This window comes from Dermacentor variabilis, unplaced genomic scaffold (genome assembly GCF_050947875.1).
Source record: "Dermacentor variabilis isolate Ectoservices unplaced genomic scaffold, ASM5094787v1 scaffold_18, whole genome shotgun sequence".
Lineage (NCBI taxonomy): Eukaryota > Metazoa > Arthropoda > Arachnida > Ixodida > Ixodidae > Dermacentor > Dermacentor variabilis.
In genome coordinates, this window is record NW_027460346.1 from 6,905,177 (window position 1) to 6,923,679 (window position 18,503).

At 45.6% G+C, this 18,503-nt stretch overlaps 1 protein-coding gene across 1 annotated transcript in view; it reads left to right on the top strand.

The window, feature by feature from the left end:
• hyx (cell division cycle 73 hyrax) overlaps nucleotides 1–18,503 on the top strand; it is a 99,429-nt gene that overhangs the window by 24,336 nt on the left and 56,590 nt on the right. Inside the window, exons 7-8 of the mRNA XM_075678277.1 lie at nucleotides 5,241–5,451; nucleotides 13,695–13,796. Coding sequence (XP_075534392.1) covers nucleotides 5,241–5,451; nucleotides 13,695–13,796 — 313 coding nt within the window. The remainder of the gene's footprint in view (nucleotides 1–5,240; nucleotides 5,452–13,694; nucleotides 13,797–18,503) is intronic.

Below are 18,503 nucleotides of genomic sequence, written 5' to 3' on the forward strand. Positions count from 1 at the left end.
TTATATAGGAAGACGGATTATATTATGATATAAAGAGTCTGTGAGCCTCGGACAATCCGTCTCGTGCGGAATATTTCGCACCAGCTGCTACAAACGGAGCGTAGCTTGGCGCAACTGCCTCACTTATCGGGAGGTTGCGGGAGGCAGCGCGTAGGTGCATAGGAACGTTGCGCAGCGAAGAGATGGCAGCGACTGACTGATGCCGCTGACGCTGCTATCGAGTCAACTGAAGGTGACTCTGCATTTCGGCTTGGGAAGCGTGCACCGTGATCTGCTGATACCAAGTCGGCGCTTCGGCAGCCGGAGAACACCGCGTGCTCTCGTGCGGTCACTGCCACGGAAGAGGGGGTACATGCAGTGGTGAACGGTGGCGGCTATGCATTTCGGCTTGGGCAACAGCACATCATCGAGATCAGCTGCCACCGAGCCGTCGCTCATTGCCGTCGCACAGGGGTGGAATTGTAGGAAGAGCGAAAAGAGCAAGGCTCGTGCCGTGCGTGAGAGATGGCGCCAGGAGCATGCGCAGCTTGGCCAGCGCGCTGGCCCTGGCTATGGAGCTGGTTACGGCAAGGGTCGACAGCACTGAAAAATGCAGGAACGGGCCCCAAAGAGCTGCACTCTAAAAAAAAGGTTCGTTATACCCATTGCGAGGAAATTTTAGCTTTGTTAAACAATGTTTTCAATACATGGGCATCTATTGGAATTTCAAGGGGAATCATGATTGCTTCGCTATATCCATTAGTTTGTTATATCCCATTTCGTTATAAAGAGGTTTTACTGTACTCACAGTAGGAACCCACTGACACAGTCGTCCTTGCAGCAGTCAGGCTGTCTCGCAAGATTGTAGTTAAACCTAGATATACGGAACTTCAGTGCAATGAAATTCTCAATATAATGACTTATTTAACTTTTCATAACTTTTTGTCCTTGTAACAACATGTATTAGAACCTCAATATAACGAAGTGTGTTTATACACTATCTTAATACAGCTAGATTTCACTGCCACCACGGAGGAATACCGAGACAATAAATGCAAACCTCCGTGGATGCAGATGGTCAAACAGTTAAATTACAAGCGGCTGCTTGCGAGCGTCACCACAGCATCATGTTCTGTATAAAGTTGAAGCGTGATAAGATCCTATTGTGCCCCGCATGCTGTGTGTGCTTTAGGTGCGAGGGAAAGCTTGCAAAGGTGAGCCGAGAAGGATGGTGGCTTGATGAGCGCTGTATTCCCACGGCAGCAAGGGGAAAGGGGAGTGAGCTCGCAGTAACGCAATCAAGTGTGCAAGTGGGGGGTGGGGGGGTAGGGGGGAGAGTGTGCTTTGAAGCGAGAGGCAGACGAAGCATTTGCTCCCCGCTGCTGGTGCTTTTCATGATACTGTCGTCCGACTGCAGGCAACACTATCAGCTGCGGGTGGAGTTGACGCGAAAGCAGGACTAGCTTTGCTTAATTCGTGTCGCTGGCGTGAAGATATTTTCGTCGTGGCATGAAACCTTATCTTTCGTTGCTGACTGTCAAATTCAACAAAATGAATTTTCTCTTATTCAAATTCTTTTTTTTTTCTTTCGGTTGCCCGATTATTCAGAAAATCTTTTGGCCCTTTCCACGTAAAACAATATCTATTGGCGATTGTACTTAGGTATTTTCATAAAAGATCAAATTTCAATACAACAAAATTTCGATACAGTCAAACCCGGCTATATTGAACTCTAAAAAAGATGCGTATCAGTTCGATGTAGGGCATAACTCGATATAAGCCTGCTGAAGAATTGGACGTCACAAAAGCACATCCCATTTATAAAATCACTTTATTGATGAAACTAGCTTAGTTTCGCATGAAATAGTCCCGTATTTTATTCTGCTTGGGTAATTTCGCTGCCTGTGACGCACGCACTGCTCCACATTGTCTAAAGAGTCGGAGCAGCTGAAGCCACAACCTTCCACATTCGCGCAGAAGTGCCGGACTAGTGCGAGTGCACCAATCACCTCGTAGAATGTAAGCAAAGGATCATAGTTGCTTTCCTGATTATGCCCACTTTCACTTGTGCTCGGTTTGTTGTCGGCGATGTAGTTTTCGTTTTCGGGCTCTCCCATGGTCACGACGCCATCATCTGCACTCACAAACTCGTCAACCGTTGATTCATCAACGGCTTCCAGAAATTCTGACAGCTCGCTCCAAACTACTGCAACACCGACAACTGCTTCGTTGTACTCATCAGAATTTTCAGTCATCACCGGGCACACAGAAGCCGGCACATCTGAAGCAATTTCGGATGAACCACTTGTACACGGCTGCCTTGACATCTTATACACGGCCGTGCGTACGCGTCCGGCACCACGGGCACTGGGTCACGAGTTTGTCTGCTTTATCCCTAATCTCCCCCTTATTCTTGAAGATCGGGCTGAGAGTGCTCCTCATCTTTCACGCTGCGGCGAGATCTGACTTCTCACCTTGTTCGACTTGTTTTTATGATTTCGAGCTTCACGGCGAAAGGCAAATTCTGCCACTTCATCACGGCAACACTGTGGGAGAAGGTCCACAAAGCGCAAACACAGTGAACCAGAAAAATAGTGAGGCAACTCGGACTTGCATCATGTTGCACGATGAGGGCACGAGAGCCTTTGATTGGCTGCTTGAGCAAGCGCTGCGGGCAGGCCAAGATAACTTATTGCTGGGGGGGGGGGGGGGGTGCCGACGGCTTGCGCAAGGCGGCGCGGTCACGGTAGGGTGAGTGGTCACGGTAGGGTGAGCGGTGACTGCCGCGAGGGAAAGTCAACTTCTGGGGGCACTTTTGCATGACTTGATGTTCAATATATCGGGAGTCACTGCTATTTTTGTTCGATGTAAGTGTAATTTTTTGCTATGTATACTCATTGTAATATACTGTGTTCAGAAATTGTTCGATATACAGGATAATTCGATGTAAATGGGTTCGATATAGTCTGGTTCAACTTTATAACAAAGTAAATTTCCGATTTTACCGACTTTGTTATGTCGAGGTTTAACTTTATATTGCCCTTGTTAGCTTGTCTGGATGCTTATGCAACATTGTACATTTGTCAGTGGAAGATGTGCAATTACACTGGCAGTAACGGAGGGCTACTTTACTAATTATAGCAGTTTTGTCTGTACTGTTTTTCTGTTTTTGTTAACACGTGTACCAGACTGGCAAACCCACCTGTTTCCAGAGGACAGTGGCAATGAGTAGACTATTCTGTTCTTGAGGGCTGCTTCCTTGTTATGAAGCAATTAGCCTAACATGCTACTTGTGTGCACAACTGTCTGTTGTTGATTAGATTTCAGTTTAGTTACCTGAATATGGAGAAACTGTCATGAGAAGTTCCCTCCCCCCAAGAAAGTCAGGCAAAATGTTAGAACCCCTTTAAGTGGTTGCAGTGATTTATTGTAATGTCAATGCCTGACTAATATTACAGTAAAACTCACTTATGTAAGAAATATCACAACTTGGACTCGCCATTTTCTTTCATATGTGCGTTGTACTGTGTTATGTGCTTCTTACTCATTGCAATTTGGAGATATCTGACCATGCACCAGTTAACCCAGACAAACCTTGGAACAGGGGGAGGGCAGAATGCTGCTGGTGGATAGGCTTGGCCTGGCTATCACACTGACTTTTCTGCCATTAATGAATGTGGATCAGTTTAGCTTACTGCTTAGGTGTGTTCATGTGCACATTTCTTACCAAGTGCTTTTGTTTTAATATGCCAATTTTTTTATCCTGTGTTTAGCTCTGTAATATGTGACTACATGAAACTGTCAAATTTTGTAATTATTCCTTTTAGTCTTGTATTGTGGAGTTCGTTGTGCTTATCTTGTATTTTGCAAATTTATATATTCTCCCGTATTTTCCTAGAAACCACGTGCCAGCTCCACGCTGCCATGTCTTGTAACCTTAGGGGGCAGGGTGTTTTTCAAGCTGCCTTTGCAGGGTTTTTCCCTCCTTGCTCCAACCTTTTGGAAATAAAATAAACTTCAAACTTTAAACTTGCGTATCCCCAGCTAGCCATTTTTAAACATTCCAGACACAGTAGCACCATTGTCTTGTAGTTGCAGACTGTGACTAATGCAGCTGATCAGGCTTTTTTCTGCCCTGTCTGTATGTCATTATCAACATTTTGTGTCATATGACCTCATTGACACATTTCAGTGCTTGCATTGATGGCACATAACAGGCCCCCGTGTTCTAACCTGTATATGTAGTATTAGCTTAGATGGTTGTTTGTAGTGTGGTCATTCAAGTGAAAAATCTAGTGCAGTCACATTAATAGCAGTGTGATTTTTATTGAACACTTTCAGGTGCCACGCCTACTATGCAAGTTCCGACTGCCCTTGGAGCATGATTCAAAGATTGAAACATGCTGCTATTGTCACTTGTTTAGAAGACAGTATGTGTCTTTCTTTTTTTTTAAAGTAGCTATTATAGGTTTTAGGCGTGGTCAGTTTGCAACCCGGCATGGTGCTTCAAAGGGGCCATGGTGCAGATTTACTGTGGTAGCAGTACTGTCCTTTGAAATCTAAGGTGGATTTCAGTGAAAGAAAATATTTAAATTATTCAGTTGCTATATTCACTTATTTCAATGAAAGGAAATAAAACAAAGCGAACATTGGTAGCAGAAGCATGGGTTTCGGTAGCTCTATCTTTGTTGTGAACACTATGAGCATGCTGCTTATCAGTATAAAGCGCTACCGGGCTATTGCTGAAAGATTATGTTGTCTAGCTAGAGAAAGTTTTTTTTTTATCAGCTTGGTATGTGGTGGCCATGGTTGCCATGCGCTTTCTTATTGTTTGTGAGGAAGTGCGTGGCTGCTAATGACCCTGCAAATGTCCAACTAACTCGGCAGAGGCCGCTCACTGATGGATGATTTAGGCAGCTGCAAAGTGACGGAACTTGTGGCATTGCTGAAAGAAAAATTAGGGCATCCGAACAGCCTTAACCTTATTAAGCCAAGTGGTCCAAGTTTTTGGGTGTGTACCAGTTGGCATGGCAGCATTTGGGCTGCTCTCTAACGTGCACCATTGCTGTCTCAAGATGAAGGGCCCTGTACTGGCCTGTGTATGGCCCTCCAAAAACACCAGTTTCTCAGCATCAATAATATCACCTAAGTGCTCTTAATAGCCAAAAGTGTGCTGTGTGGCCTCACATGACTGGGCACGTAATGATGACAGCCAGACAGCTCGGTGGTGCATTGCTTTCTTTGCATGGTGCATGTTGCAGGTCTCTGTCCGAGGCCATGTCCGTGGAGAAGATTGCAGCCATCAAGGCCAAGCGCTTGGCAAAGAAGCGAGCCACCATTAAAGGAGACGACGACCTTGGCCTGGCTGACATGCAGGGCATCCTCGAATACGATGTGGACGTCACACGCGACATCCTCAGTCGTGAGCGCCAGTGGCGCACGCGGGCCACTGTGCTCCAGAGTGCTGCAAAGGTACGGTTCGTCAGGCAGGTTTTTTCAAGCTCTTTCCATACTGCAGGAGGTAGCCTAATTTGGGTCACCGCCTCCATTCAGGTTTGATGGGCCATAATTGTCACAGCAAAAGGCGAAGAAGGTGCAGCAGAAAGTGGACATGCAAAACTTCACTTGCTTGTTGTTATCTGGGGAAATAAGGTGCAACTAGTAGCCTAAGGGGTGAGACCAGCTTGTCAGCAGCTTTCTGCGAGGTCTGCTTTAGCTCACCGATTTCATAGAGGATACGATTGTGTTACACACTGCTAGCAGGGTCCATCTGCAGTATCGAAAGTTAATTTTGGCTGCGCACCTCCTGATGTTGGATTTCTGTGTATAAACATACATTTTACTTTTTTACAAAGAAAAGGCTTCTTAAGAGGAGTGGTGCACATGCTGGACACATTTGCACAACATGCAGCTTGAATTGGGCTGTCATGTAACTAGAGCCCCATTGATAATGACAGACAAAAAAAAAAGGCCTACAGGCAACCATAATTGTAGAATGTCACCTGCTCACTAGTGTCTGTCCTGACATGTGCCTTTTCTGACGTACAAGGCACATGTCTTGGCAGGCACATGCAGTTCGAGGTTCTGAATCAGATTGATTCCTCATACATGCACATGCAGAAAGCAGAAGTGGTGAGAAATTTCACCTGTCACTGTTTTAGGGCCTCTCCAATGATCTGCTGCTTACAGCAGTCATTTCCCTGTCCCAATGACTTCATCCCATAATGAGATCTTACGCTAGTCCAGCTTGTGTTTGAGGAAACAATTTAAATTGTTCATAATGAGCACATCATAATTTTGCAGCATCTAGCAATATGTGGCAGACCAAGGTGTGCTTTTATGTGCACCTTACATCTACTACTGAAATTGTTTTCAGTGTAGGAACCTTGTACAAACATTGGAGCCTTCGGTGAAAAAAGAAATAGCTACAAAAGATATGCTAGCTCTGTTAGAAAACAGAGTTCATACACCTCCTTTAAAACCCTTGAATTTAGAGAGTTTAAAGGGCCCTTAAAACTCCTTGAACATAAATGTGCTCCTTGAATTCCTTGAAAACTGGGGTTGAAGGTGGCTTTTGAACATTGAAATTAACAAACTCCACATAGGGACGATGTCAAAATCAGATTTTTCGGACTCCCTAGGAGCCCCGAAAATGTTAAAAAAATCGGGCAGGTTGAAAAAAATGAATGCATGCTTTTTACTGTCCCCAAGGGCTCAAATCATCACAGGCACATCTAAAATTGCTCTGAAAGCCTGCCAGTACACTTATTAGGCGTATCGGTGCTTGTACTGTGACAGGAGACTGCAGGTGCAAGCGTGTAAAATTAAGGAATACATTTCAACACTGTGTCAGGTTTGGTTAGTCGGTACATACTCTACAGGGGAACAGCGCAAAAAGATGACAGTCAAGAAGTGGAACACACACCAGCGCTGTGTGTGTTCCCCTTCTTCTCTTTCGTCTTTTCATGCTGTTCCCCTGTAAAGGAATACATACTGTGTGCCCTGACAATTACCCCTTCCCACTCTTGGTATCCTTCACCGCAATACTATGCGTATGCTTCACCGCGTAAAACTGCTGCATCGAGGCGAGGCTGACTTTCGGGAACCAGCATTATGCAACGCATCGTGCTTTCCAAGCTTCGAAGCCATCGGCGAGAATTACAAAGGCAGACTTGGCGCCATTGCTAACAGCAGTGAGTTATTTTAATGAAAAACGCGCTACCAAACAGCAAGAAGCTTGGTAGCAAATTTTAAAGTAACTGCGCCTAGCCTTGCCAGGCTGGTGCCTGTTCGAGGTGGCAAGATAATAAAAATGGCAGCGGTGGTGTTGGCTTCAATCAATGCCATTTTGGACCAGCGGTCATGGTAAAAAGTCTGGAAAATCGGTCGGCAAATGGTTTTTGCGTCCAAAATTTCAGACGTTCTTATGTATTGACTCTGTGGGGTACCGTGGGGATGCCGCGAAGGCATCCGAATTATAGGGCATGTCTGAAAAATTGGCCATCCGGAGAGTCGGTCCTTAAAGGGACACTAAAGTTTACTATGAAGTTAAGTTAAAGTGATAAAGCAATGCTCTAGAATGTCTAAGGCGTCAATATAATTGCGAACAGAGCTTTAGTAACCGAGAAATTGAGGTAAATGCATGACACGATTTCAGACCCTCCAGTGACATTCCGGTACTAGCCCAATGACGAAGGCACTCCTCATTATAATTTATGTCACTAGTACTCAACTACTCGTATTAAAAAGAACATTTCTTTAGGTTATAAAACGGAAGAAAATGCTACTTGTCTACTTCTGTTCGATTCTAAGAAAAAACATTTTGACGTTACCCTTCAGTAGTATGGATGGTTGAAACGTTTCGTTTTCTCTCGACTCTGCGCCGCGCGCGCTTTGGAGTTTCAGGTGTTTCATTATTGTGTCGTGCTGCGCTGGTTCTGCTGGCTTGCGAAACTTGCATTTGGAACAAGCAGCGAGAATGCCACGTCCATGTGATGTCGTCGGATGCGCGAACGGTTCGCGGAACTTGGCCAAGGGCAGTTGCAGCGTTGAACCCAACGTTACTTATCACTGTGTGCCAACGAGTGAACCTCTCCGTTCGAAGTGGTTAAGTGCTGTACCTCTGCCACAGCGCGTTGGCAAAGAGCCGAAAAGCCACACAATGCGCTCGCTGCACTTTCGTCCAAAAGATTACGAGTTCAATGCCGACTTACTGAAGTCATGGGGAGTGCCTTTCAAAGCAATGCTTTCTCGTAGCGCTGTTCTGTCGGTCTTGCCTGCATTCTCCGAAGCGCAAGAACTGCAGGTCGATTCTGGGGCGGTGAGTGCGGCATTTGGTTTTCATGAAGGAAAAGCCACAAATGTGCGAATATGTACAGCCATGACATACAGTTGCCGTCGTAGTAGTACGCAACGACGCTGGCAGCGCGAGCCTTCAGCAGCAGGTCATGTTCATCAGCGCTTAAATAACTGAAATCGAGCCCAGCATTGCAAGCCAATGTGTCGTTGTCAGGGTCGTCCATTGCAACAAGCGTCAAAGTTGGCGTCATAAAATGAAGAACCAGCTTATCGTCGCGCGCTTTCCCTTCCGCTAGCCACCATAGTTCCGCTTTCACACTGCTGTCGGCTCTGTCTTGGCTCTGTTTCTGGCTGCGTGCTTGCGTTTTGCGCAAAAAAAGCCGTAGCGCCGTCTGCAGGCGCCGTTTTACTCAGCGACGGCGCAACATCACTATGAGACCATGACGCCCCCACTCCTCGATCGAAGGACGGGCGATTTGAACTGCGCTAGAGGTACGCGGACGCTTCAGAACGCATTTTCTCTTAAAATAAGTCTCTTCTTCACATGAAACAAGTGTTTTGAGGTTTCTGGGATAGTATTTCAACAGTCCACATTGACTTAATATTAACCTTTAGTGTCCCTTTAACTGTATACCATGAACACTCTATCGGGAAACAATCCTACATATTTTCTTTTGACAGTGTCACTAAGCGATTGCAATGTGGCATGCCCACAGCCACCAATGACAGGCTTATTTATAGCACTGTCGCCATCGTGGAGCTTGACAAAACCAGATCAGACGACCAAGCCGAGCCACCATTTTGTTGTTTTGCTAATTGGTTCACACCAAAGCCGTCATGGTTCCATTTTAGAGCCGTAGGCTCTAAAACTGCCTGGTGGAAAGTGAGTTTCAGCCATTTTTATTTAACACGACTGAGTATCTTTGGCTGAGGTTGGACATGACTAACAGTCATGCCAGAAGATGATTGACATCATTACGATGGTAAAGTCAGCTTAGAAAAGTGACCTGAAGAACTTGAAGTGTGTCCAACTCTGCAACTGCTTAGCTGCAAGAAATTCCAGCTAAGAGAAAGGAGAGCTCACCGTTTTTCAGTATATGTGTACAAATAAGGTTTGTTTCACTCTCCTTGAATTTTGGCCTTCGGAATCCTTGAAGTCCTTGAAGTGTCCTTGAACTTTGAGTAAAATTTTCCGTATGAACCCTGTGGAAAAGTAAGCGTAAATAAGAAGACACAAGGAAAATGGGCACTTTGGTCTCTCGGATGTCTCTTTGAGCTGATTAAATTTGCCTGTTGCATTGAATGTCTTACAACCACACTTTGTAATTGACATGCACTCCTTCTAGCGAAAAGGGGTTGGCAAAAGAGTGTGTTTAGAAAACGGGTGCTTCTTTCTGCGTGTGGACCAAGCTTTAGATATCTCACTTCATCACCACTGATCATCACACCCTGCCACTGCAATCTTTGAAATGTATGAATGAAAATTGTTTTCTTTGGGTGTTCACATACATGAAATTTCATGGTTCTCATCAATCGCACAATTTTTAAATTTATTATTATTTTTTTCTGCTAGTGGATTTTTACAAATGTTTTCTAGTTTAAACAAGGAAGTCTGAAACTTGTGTATACGTATAGGAGAGGACTTACTGCTTCTGTGATTTTTTGCTTTCATGCAAGACATTGGTTGTCATATGTCTTGGGTCTCACGTCTCATTCATCAGAAGCGAATGTGCACCAAGAACATTAGGACATGTCAGAACACCATTTCATATCGATGCGTGGTCACTTCTGAACATGATTGAAAAATTGTGGAGGCAGGGAGTATTCACAGTTGTATTTAGGGCTCCAGGCAAGGTGAATTTGTTTTAAAGTGTTTATAGTAGGGGTGTACGAATGCCTATTATAGTTGCCGACAGTTTATTCGGACCTCACGGGGACTGCAGAAATGTCCGAATAAATGGGTGTCTGAAAAAGCAGATAAAAAAAAAAAAGAAGTCCTTTATTTCCACGTACTTATTCGGGCTCGGCAGTAGGCTTGAAGAAATCATGAATGCGCCATTGCACGCTGTTCCGTTTACGCGCAATCAGATAAGCCTGAATCTCGGAGAGGGTCGTACGGTCACTGTAGGCGGCTGAAAGCACAGTCACTGCTTGTACTTGGAGTCATCGGAGCCGACTCGGAGTCATCGCCGGTGGTGTAGCAGAAACCTGACGAAGGATTTCGCCGTCGTCGAGTTCTGTACATGTCAGTACAGCAGTGTCAGCACCTGTGAAACTGTCAAATGAGACAGTGTCCAGAGTCGCAATGCAGCCATTGCACAGGTCTCAGCAGAACATTTTCGGCGTCAGTAGGGAGCACATCGGAAGGCGACAAATCCTAGGCCTCCCGGCATCTGCTTGCCGGCATTCCCTAGCGCAGTCTGCGCGGGCACTGTCGGCGCCATTAGACACTTGACGGAATGTTTCTGTATGCCGCGCTGGATCATCGGAACCTCGACACAGCACACAAAGCAAACACCACCATGCCGACACCAGTCGCACAAACGAAAAACGTGGCCTACTCGCAGCGTCGTGCATGAAGAAACAAATCAGCTGCCGGATTGTCTTGACATGGCTTACTAAGCTGAAACCGGAACTGCTGTAGAGCCACTCTCTCGAACCGGGCAGAAACGATGATGATGAGCGGGGATTTGCAGTAGCGCCACTTTGTGGGGCAGCAAGGAGGCTCCGTTCAAAACAAAAATGGCGTTCAGCAAGCCTCGCTGCAATATTTTGTCGCCGGATCATGGCTCAGAATAAACGCATGCGGCACGAATGGTGCAGCACAAGCTCGCAATAATATTTCCAGCATGGTGAACCACCACAACCAGTTTGGGAATTCACTCTGACAAGCGGCAGATGCACACGACTGACGCGACTCGGCCCAGTTCGAAGCGCCATCTCCATCGGCGGGGTCACCAACTGTCTGGCTCGTGACGTCAGTCTAGAGTGCACGACCATTGGTGGAGGCTCGTGTGCATCCGCCTTGGAAAAGTAGACGCACCTTTTTTCAAAGTTGTGCCCGACTATACTAACACTAGACTCCACCGTACCCCCTCGGTGTCAGCCACATTAGCATTGCATAGGCCTACTGTCAGTCATGGTGTAAAGCAAGGTGTGCAAGCGCAGAGAGTATCTTCAAGTATTTTCAAAGTAGTACTCAACCGAAGTGATAGTGGGTATTTTGTTGATAATACAGAGCAATGCAGAGTGTGAGTGGCAATTTAGCATCGTGAAAAAAACGAGAACATAGTTCCACTCATCTGTGGGTGATGATACGCTAGGAAATGTCCTCCTTGCAAACTGTCAAAAAAATGGAATTCGTTACAATCAGACATGTTCTGAAAAATTTTTAAGCACCCGCAGTGGTTTCTTAGTGGCTTTGGTGTTGTGCTGCTAGGCATGAGGTCGTGGGGCAAGGCCGCGACGGCCCCATTTCGAAGGGGGTGAAATGTAACAACGCCCATGTGCTGTGCATTGGGTGCACATTAAAGAACCCCAGGCGGTCAAAATTAATCCTGAGTTCTCCACTACACCATGCCTCATAATCAGATCGTGGTTGTGGCAAGTAAAAACCTCAGAGTTAAATTTTTAATAAGTTTTCAAGGCAAAGTCAACATCAAAGAAATGCCTGCAAAAGTGAGGCCTTGATATTCATGTGGTCATTTGTAAATTTGTAAATAAAAATCTAATGAAGTTGTCTATGCACAGAAGCACTGTCAGTACTTGAAAAAAAAAAAAAAAAGTCATCAGAGGCTAGGGGTAACTGACCCCCCCCCCCATCCCTGGTCAGAAAATTTCCCGGATTTGATTTCTCCAAACCTGGCAGGTATGGACTAAACAGTTTTGGATCTTACTCCGTCATGGCCACTACTTGTCTTGGGGCTCTTGCAAGAATTCTGCAAATGGCTCTTCCTGCAGAGGGCACATGCTTCACAGAGTTGAAACATTTTCTTGACTGTTGTGATGTTATAAATTACTGGACGGACTGCTTGACAGGGTGGCTGAAATTCCACTTGTCGGTGTTGTTTTTCTCGGCTGGCGTCCCCGAACTATGCAGAGGATAATGACAGGCACAAGCCAGAAGTACCAGCCATGTTTTAAAGGGGCACTGAGGGTGGTGAATTTGGTGAGAAGAGTTTCCTGCAAAAAATTGTTTTTTTGAGTTTTTGGAAGAATTGTGTTTTTATAAACCCATCAAGGCAAGTTTCTGTGCACATGCATAATACTTGTGAATTGTAGTATTTAGCGTTAAAAATGTCCAATTTGCAATGTCGCAAAGCTGTCTGAAATCAGAAGCACAAAGTTTAGGCAAATCTATGTGATAGCCATCGCTGGCTGAACTGCCTTGCTTGCAGCTCCTGCCACAGTTCTATCTAGTAATCTTTGTAGGACATTTTTTGTTTTGTTTAACATACTCTTTTGAAGCCTTCTGTGCATTTGTTTAAAGAAAGAAAAAAAAAGCCCATTGGTGTAGAAAATGGAAGCCAGTATTTTTTTTTTTTGCCTTTTTGAATTTCGGGCTCAAATGGTGGCTCTGATAAAGCCAACGTTGTGTTATGAATTTTGCAGTGTTAGTATGAATGTTTTTTGTGTATGTGTTTGCAAGAACGTTCCTTCATTGTTGAGTTTTTGTATATTTGTAGGGGCAATGAAAACTCCTTTCCCTCTCCCTTTTATATAAATAAATTGGTGGCCAGATGTTGCCAACATATGCGATGTCATGGAGAGATAGTGCAGGAATATCTGTGGATAAGCCACACTGAATATTCCAGCACAGGATGCAAGTTACTCTTGGTGAAAGGGCTCTATATGGTATTCTAGAAATGTAAGGTACTAATCTAGTGTAACCGAACATTTCTTGAGCACCTCTCTAAACTAACTGGCCCTAATTTTCACTGACCCATGCATTGGCTCATTGCTAAGAAGGAATATGGTTGCAAACCTTTACGCTGAGGTGTGTTTTGTTTTCAACACGAATGATCTGTAACGATTTAAGTGGACACTTCACGAAGGGCCAGTCATGTGTACTGTTTGTTTAATGCATGGTTATCTGTGCCACAAGAACGTTGAGTTTTTTTCTTGACACTTAGTGAGAGCAGGTGGGGTGGTCCAACGCCGAAAAATTTGGGAACTCTTATTCTTGAGCTTTGTTTGTGCAGCTGTTCTATGGTTTGACATCGGACAATTGTTTTGTGTACTGCCTATGGGGAGCCACCTATTAGTAGGGGCAGAATACAGAGCATAGCCTTAAACTTATGTTTTGTAAATTCATACATTTAAATTTAAATCATTGACTCTCTTATCTCTTGGGACCACCAGCATGCTTTTTTTTGGCAATGAAACTCCCATAAGAGTGGCCTTTCTTCTCTGTGCAGAATTTTGCCAAGTCCATCTTCCCGATCCTCCAGTCAATCAAGATGCGGGAGGAAGGTGTCACCACCAAGCAGGCACAGCCTGAACCCATTCTACCTCCCAGGGTAAGCATCTCGCTTACAGTGTGTATGGTGTCACACAAATGCCCAAGTCATCATTGATGCTCTAAGGCAATGTTTCTTATGATAAATTCGGCTGGTTCCTACTGTGCTCTGGCTGGGATTGCAAGGATGCCGAGCCTGTTTTTAATTGGAGCCAGAGGAAGCATGCCTGAGTGGAATGTACAACCGCTTTGCCAGAGCAGTTGGAGGCTGGGAGAGGTAATGTGTCAGTACTTCTTACATCGTAAACAGAGGTGCGCAGGTGCTGAAGCATCTGCCTGCTACTGCTGCATCTATCGCTGCGGCAAACGCCTCACCAGCAATAGAAGCTGCAGGAGCTGCATGACTTGAACTCTGCCAGATCTTGCTTGAAAGAAGCAGCCGAGTGTGTTTTGAGCGTTCGATTTCAACCAGCTGAATAAAATATGCATTGCCAGAGCGCTGTGGTGCGCTCGGAAGTGACCAGCGATCAAGCCTTCGAGAGTAATTTTTTTTTTCAATGCTTCATTCGTGACTGAAAAATAGTGCATCACACATGAAAGATATAGACACATGCCATGTAACTCCACATAATATTAAATGTTATACTTTTAATGTTTCAGACAATTATTACATGGAAGGCATAGTAGATCTGAACCTATCTACTACTAAATGAGTGGAGTGCCAAATTTTTGCGATCAGCAGTCTCAGTGCACTGTTTGTGCTTGTGACCAAAACATAGCATATATGTCACATACGGGAAGTAAAAACAACAAAAAGAAAATTTGATCTGTGACCTCCCCCCCCCTCCCCCTTGCACTTAGCATAAAAAGTCGAATTTCAGTACATCAAAATTTTGATACAGTCCATGCCCTTTACAACAGATCCACATGCAATATACTTTTGGATATAACAAACCCTTCTTCTCACTTAGTTCCGTTGGCCTATATTAATATGGAACATGTTTTATTTGTAACGGACCCAGCTATAGACACAGGGCGTGGGCGAGTTTGGACCGGTAGTGGCTTCATGCGGCGGCACTGCGAACGTAATGGCATGTGACGGCCGGGCCAGGTGCAGACGGCATTGTCGCCAGCTACCATCATTGGATGTGCTGCTCCTTTGTTTCTTCAGTTTTGCGTTGCGGCAATACCACGTGAAACCAAATTCGAACAAACATGTTGTGGTTTTGGGTGGACAAACAGCTACTGGAACATAACTGAACCTGGTGAGGCCATTTAGTTCAGTCAGTTAACTGCCATTGTGGCCTCACCAAATGGAACGACGGAAAGCCGGGATATGCGCGGTCTGCATGCAACCTGTATGTGTACAGTGCTCAACAACTGAAACACGGTACTTGGAACGCATGGCCACTGGCAACTTTTGCACCGTCCGTGAGTGCTGGAGACACCAAGCTCACGTATCATGGAATACGATGAACGCAAGGGCTTTTGTGATGCATTGTGACTGCATTTGATCCAACAGCGATCACCCAGCGCTCAATTGTAGTGCAAAAAAGTGACGGCAGCCATGCGCTTGGAGTATCGTGTTTCACTTGCTGAGCACTGCACATTTCCGATGCTACTTTGTTTTAGCTAAGGCCTTCTAATATTAACACGATAGCAAGTCCGTGTTGAAGAAAATCCGGTGTCGGTGCCCAGCACCGGCGTCACCGTCAGCGAAAATTCTCATACACATTTAGGTATGTGTATATACCACGCCTTGCTATGTGACATGCGGTATATGAGCATTATGTTGTCACACCATTCTATCACTTAAGTTGCTGATGTCTTGTCTTACACTCTTGGCAAAGTTATTTCTCTGAATTTTGAGAATGACAGCCCACAAAACAAATGTCATGAAACAAAACACCAACAGCACATGCTTCTTACGTTGAATCTTCTCTGACTTAAATATTAAAATTGCGAAACGATAAGAGAAACCTGAAAATAATGTAATATTTTTTTTGGCGCAGCTGTGCACTGCCTTCGGAATCGGCCTACGCAAGCGGCTGCGTCTCCACCCGAAAGCTTGTCTTCGTGTATAGCGTTCTCAGTCAGTGTTTCCCCGTTGACATTAACGTTACATAAGCTGCAGTTGCCGGGAAGCATTAGAAGCAGTCAGGGATCTTTGAGCGCTGTCACATTCCACTCTTAAAGGCAAAGCTTAAGCGTCCTCCAAATTTTTAATAAAGGAGCCATACCTATGCAAGAGCTCCGTGTTCCACGCGAATCGCATGTTTTCGACATCACAGGTGCAATGGCTTTGGAGCTTGGGCACTGAAGGTGAACACAGAGTTTTAGTCTTTCTTTAGGGTATATTTTCCTTCCGCGTGCTTCCCAACTCTAGTTGCGCCTGATACATGGCATGTGCATTGACGGCAACGAATGTAAACGCAGCGGCGTGTTCACACTTGCCATCAACGGCAGCCTTACATGTGCACAGGCTGCCACTGATGGCTCTCGTTGTGCTAAGCTGGGAAAATTTGACCAAGACTGAAGGTTAGGCTAGCTTCTAAGATGTTAAGATTGGCGACGCATCGCAACGAAGGAAAAGATAATTGTAACAAACAGAGAACAAGATCCTACCGATGCATGTGCATCGGCAAAGCAGCACAAGAACCAAAAAAGGGACAGGTATGTCTTCCTTTTCTGTCCGTAATTTGTGTGCTGCTTCGCCTATTTACATAAATGAATACGCAATGATTTCAACTACAGTCGCCGACCGTTTATTCGGACCTCACGGGGACTGCGAAAATGTCCGAATAAACAGGTGTTCGAAAAAGCAGATTAAGAAAAAAAAAGAAATCCTTTATTTCCACGCACTTATTCGGGCTCGGCAGTACGCTTGGAAGAAATCGTGAATACGCCGTTGCACGCTGTTCCGTTTACGCGCAATCAGATAAGCCTGAATCTCGGAGAGGGTCGTACGGTCACTACAAGCGGCTGAAAGCACAGTCGCTACTTGTACATACACGCTCCGCATGCGACGGCAGCGTAGCACATGGTGCTCAGAGTCATCGCCCGGCGGTGCAGCAGAAACCTGACGAATGATCTTGCCGTCGTCGAGTTCTGCGCATTTCAATACAGCAGTGTCAGCACCGATGAAACTGTCAAATGAGACGGTGTCCGGAATCGCAATGCAACCACTGCGCAGGTCTCGGCAGAACATTTTCCGCGTCAGTAGGGAGCACATCGGAAGGCGACAAGTTGCCTCCCGGCACCCGCTTGCAGGCATTCCCCAGCGCAGTTTGCGCGGGCACTGTCGGCGCCATTAGACCTTTGACGCGGTGTTTACGTATGCCGCGTTGGCTCACCGAAACCTCGACACAGCACACAAAGCAAACACCACTGTACCGACACCGGTCGCACAAACGAAAAAGCGGCCTGCTCGCAGCGTCAGCGAAGAAACAAATCAGCTGCTGGATTGTCTTGACATGGCTTACTAAGCTGAAACCGGAACTGCTGCAGAGCCACTCTATCTAACCAGGCAGAAACGATGATGATGAGCGGGGATTTCCAGTAGCGCCACTTCGTGGGGCAGCAAGGAAGCTCCGTTCAAAACAAAAATGGCGTTCAGCAAGTCGAACCATGCACCGGCGGTCAGAGTCGGTGCATGGTGCTCTCGACCGACTCAAGGAGTGTCCGAAAAATCAGACGAGAGGTTGAAAGGTGTCCGAACTTTCGGCAGTTGTTATACATTATGGTCTATGGGGAGAATGACGGTGCCGCGAGGCTGACCGAATAATCGGGCATGTCCGAATTTTCGGAGTCCGGAATATCGGTCGGCGACTGTAGTACATCAAAATGAGATCTGTAAAATAACTGCTGGGGTTCCACGACATAGCTTGCCGCGGTGAGCTCTGTTTGCGCGGTGCATTTGCATTGCAATTTGCACTCGTTTTCTACTTTATTTACTACCTGATGTCATGAATGTGACCTGCCTCCCACAAGCGGTAACGTTTCTCAGGAGCACACATATGAATATGTGCTTTCCAGTTCAGGTCTTAAAAACCATAGTATGAAGTCACTGGAAGCGCCCTGTGCACCTTCGTGCTGTTGTCTGCTTCACATGCCAGTGCTCCTACCACTGCCGTTTGCGGCACTGTTCGTTGGCGCACCGCTGGCACCTTACGATGGCCGCCTGATGCCTATAACTGATTGTCGGCTACAGCGGACAAATTTTTTCGCATATCTTGTCTAGATGGTGTAAATACAATGCACTTTACTGCAGCGATGCCTGCGTGTGGCAATGCACAGCATGTAACTATTTCTGGCCACTTGCGAAATGGGCGAAAGTGCACTTTTTACTTAGACAACGAACACACTAACCGCAAGCTTCCCGGAACAGTGTGCCCCACGCTATGCCCCACCGACTAATGAAGAGTCTTCCGGGTCAACCACGCAAGCGGATCAACACTGCTGAAGTGTTGCTAAGCCTAATCCACTAAGCGAAGCCATAGCATACGGTGCTTCATAAACAGCTGATGACGATCTCAGAATGCATTGTTTTGAGAACGCTTTATTTCTCATTGCATCAATTCGAATAAAAAAAATTAGCTATTTGACTCTGGGAAGGTGGATGACCAGTGAAGCTGTTTAGCACCTGACACAGAGGTTACACAGAATTTTGATTAAAAGTACAAACACATGCTATTGTCTTGAACTGCGGCGGTGATCATCACGATGAAAGGAACAAACACATGTGCACACACACACATTTATTGATTGG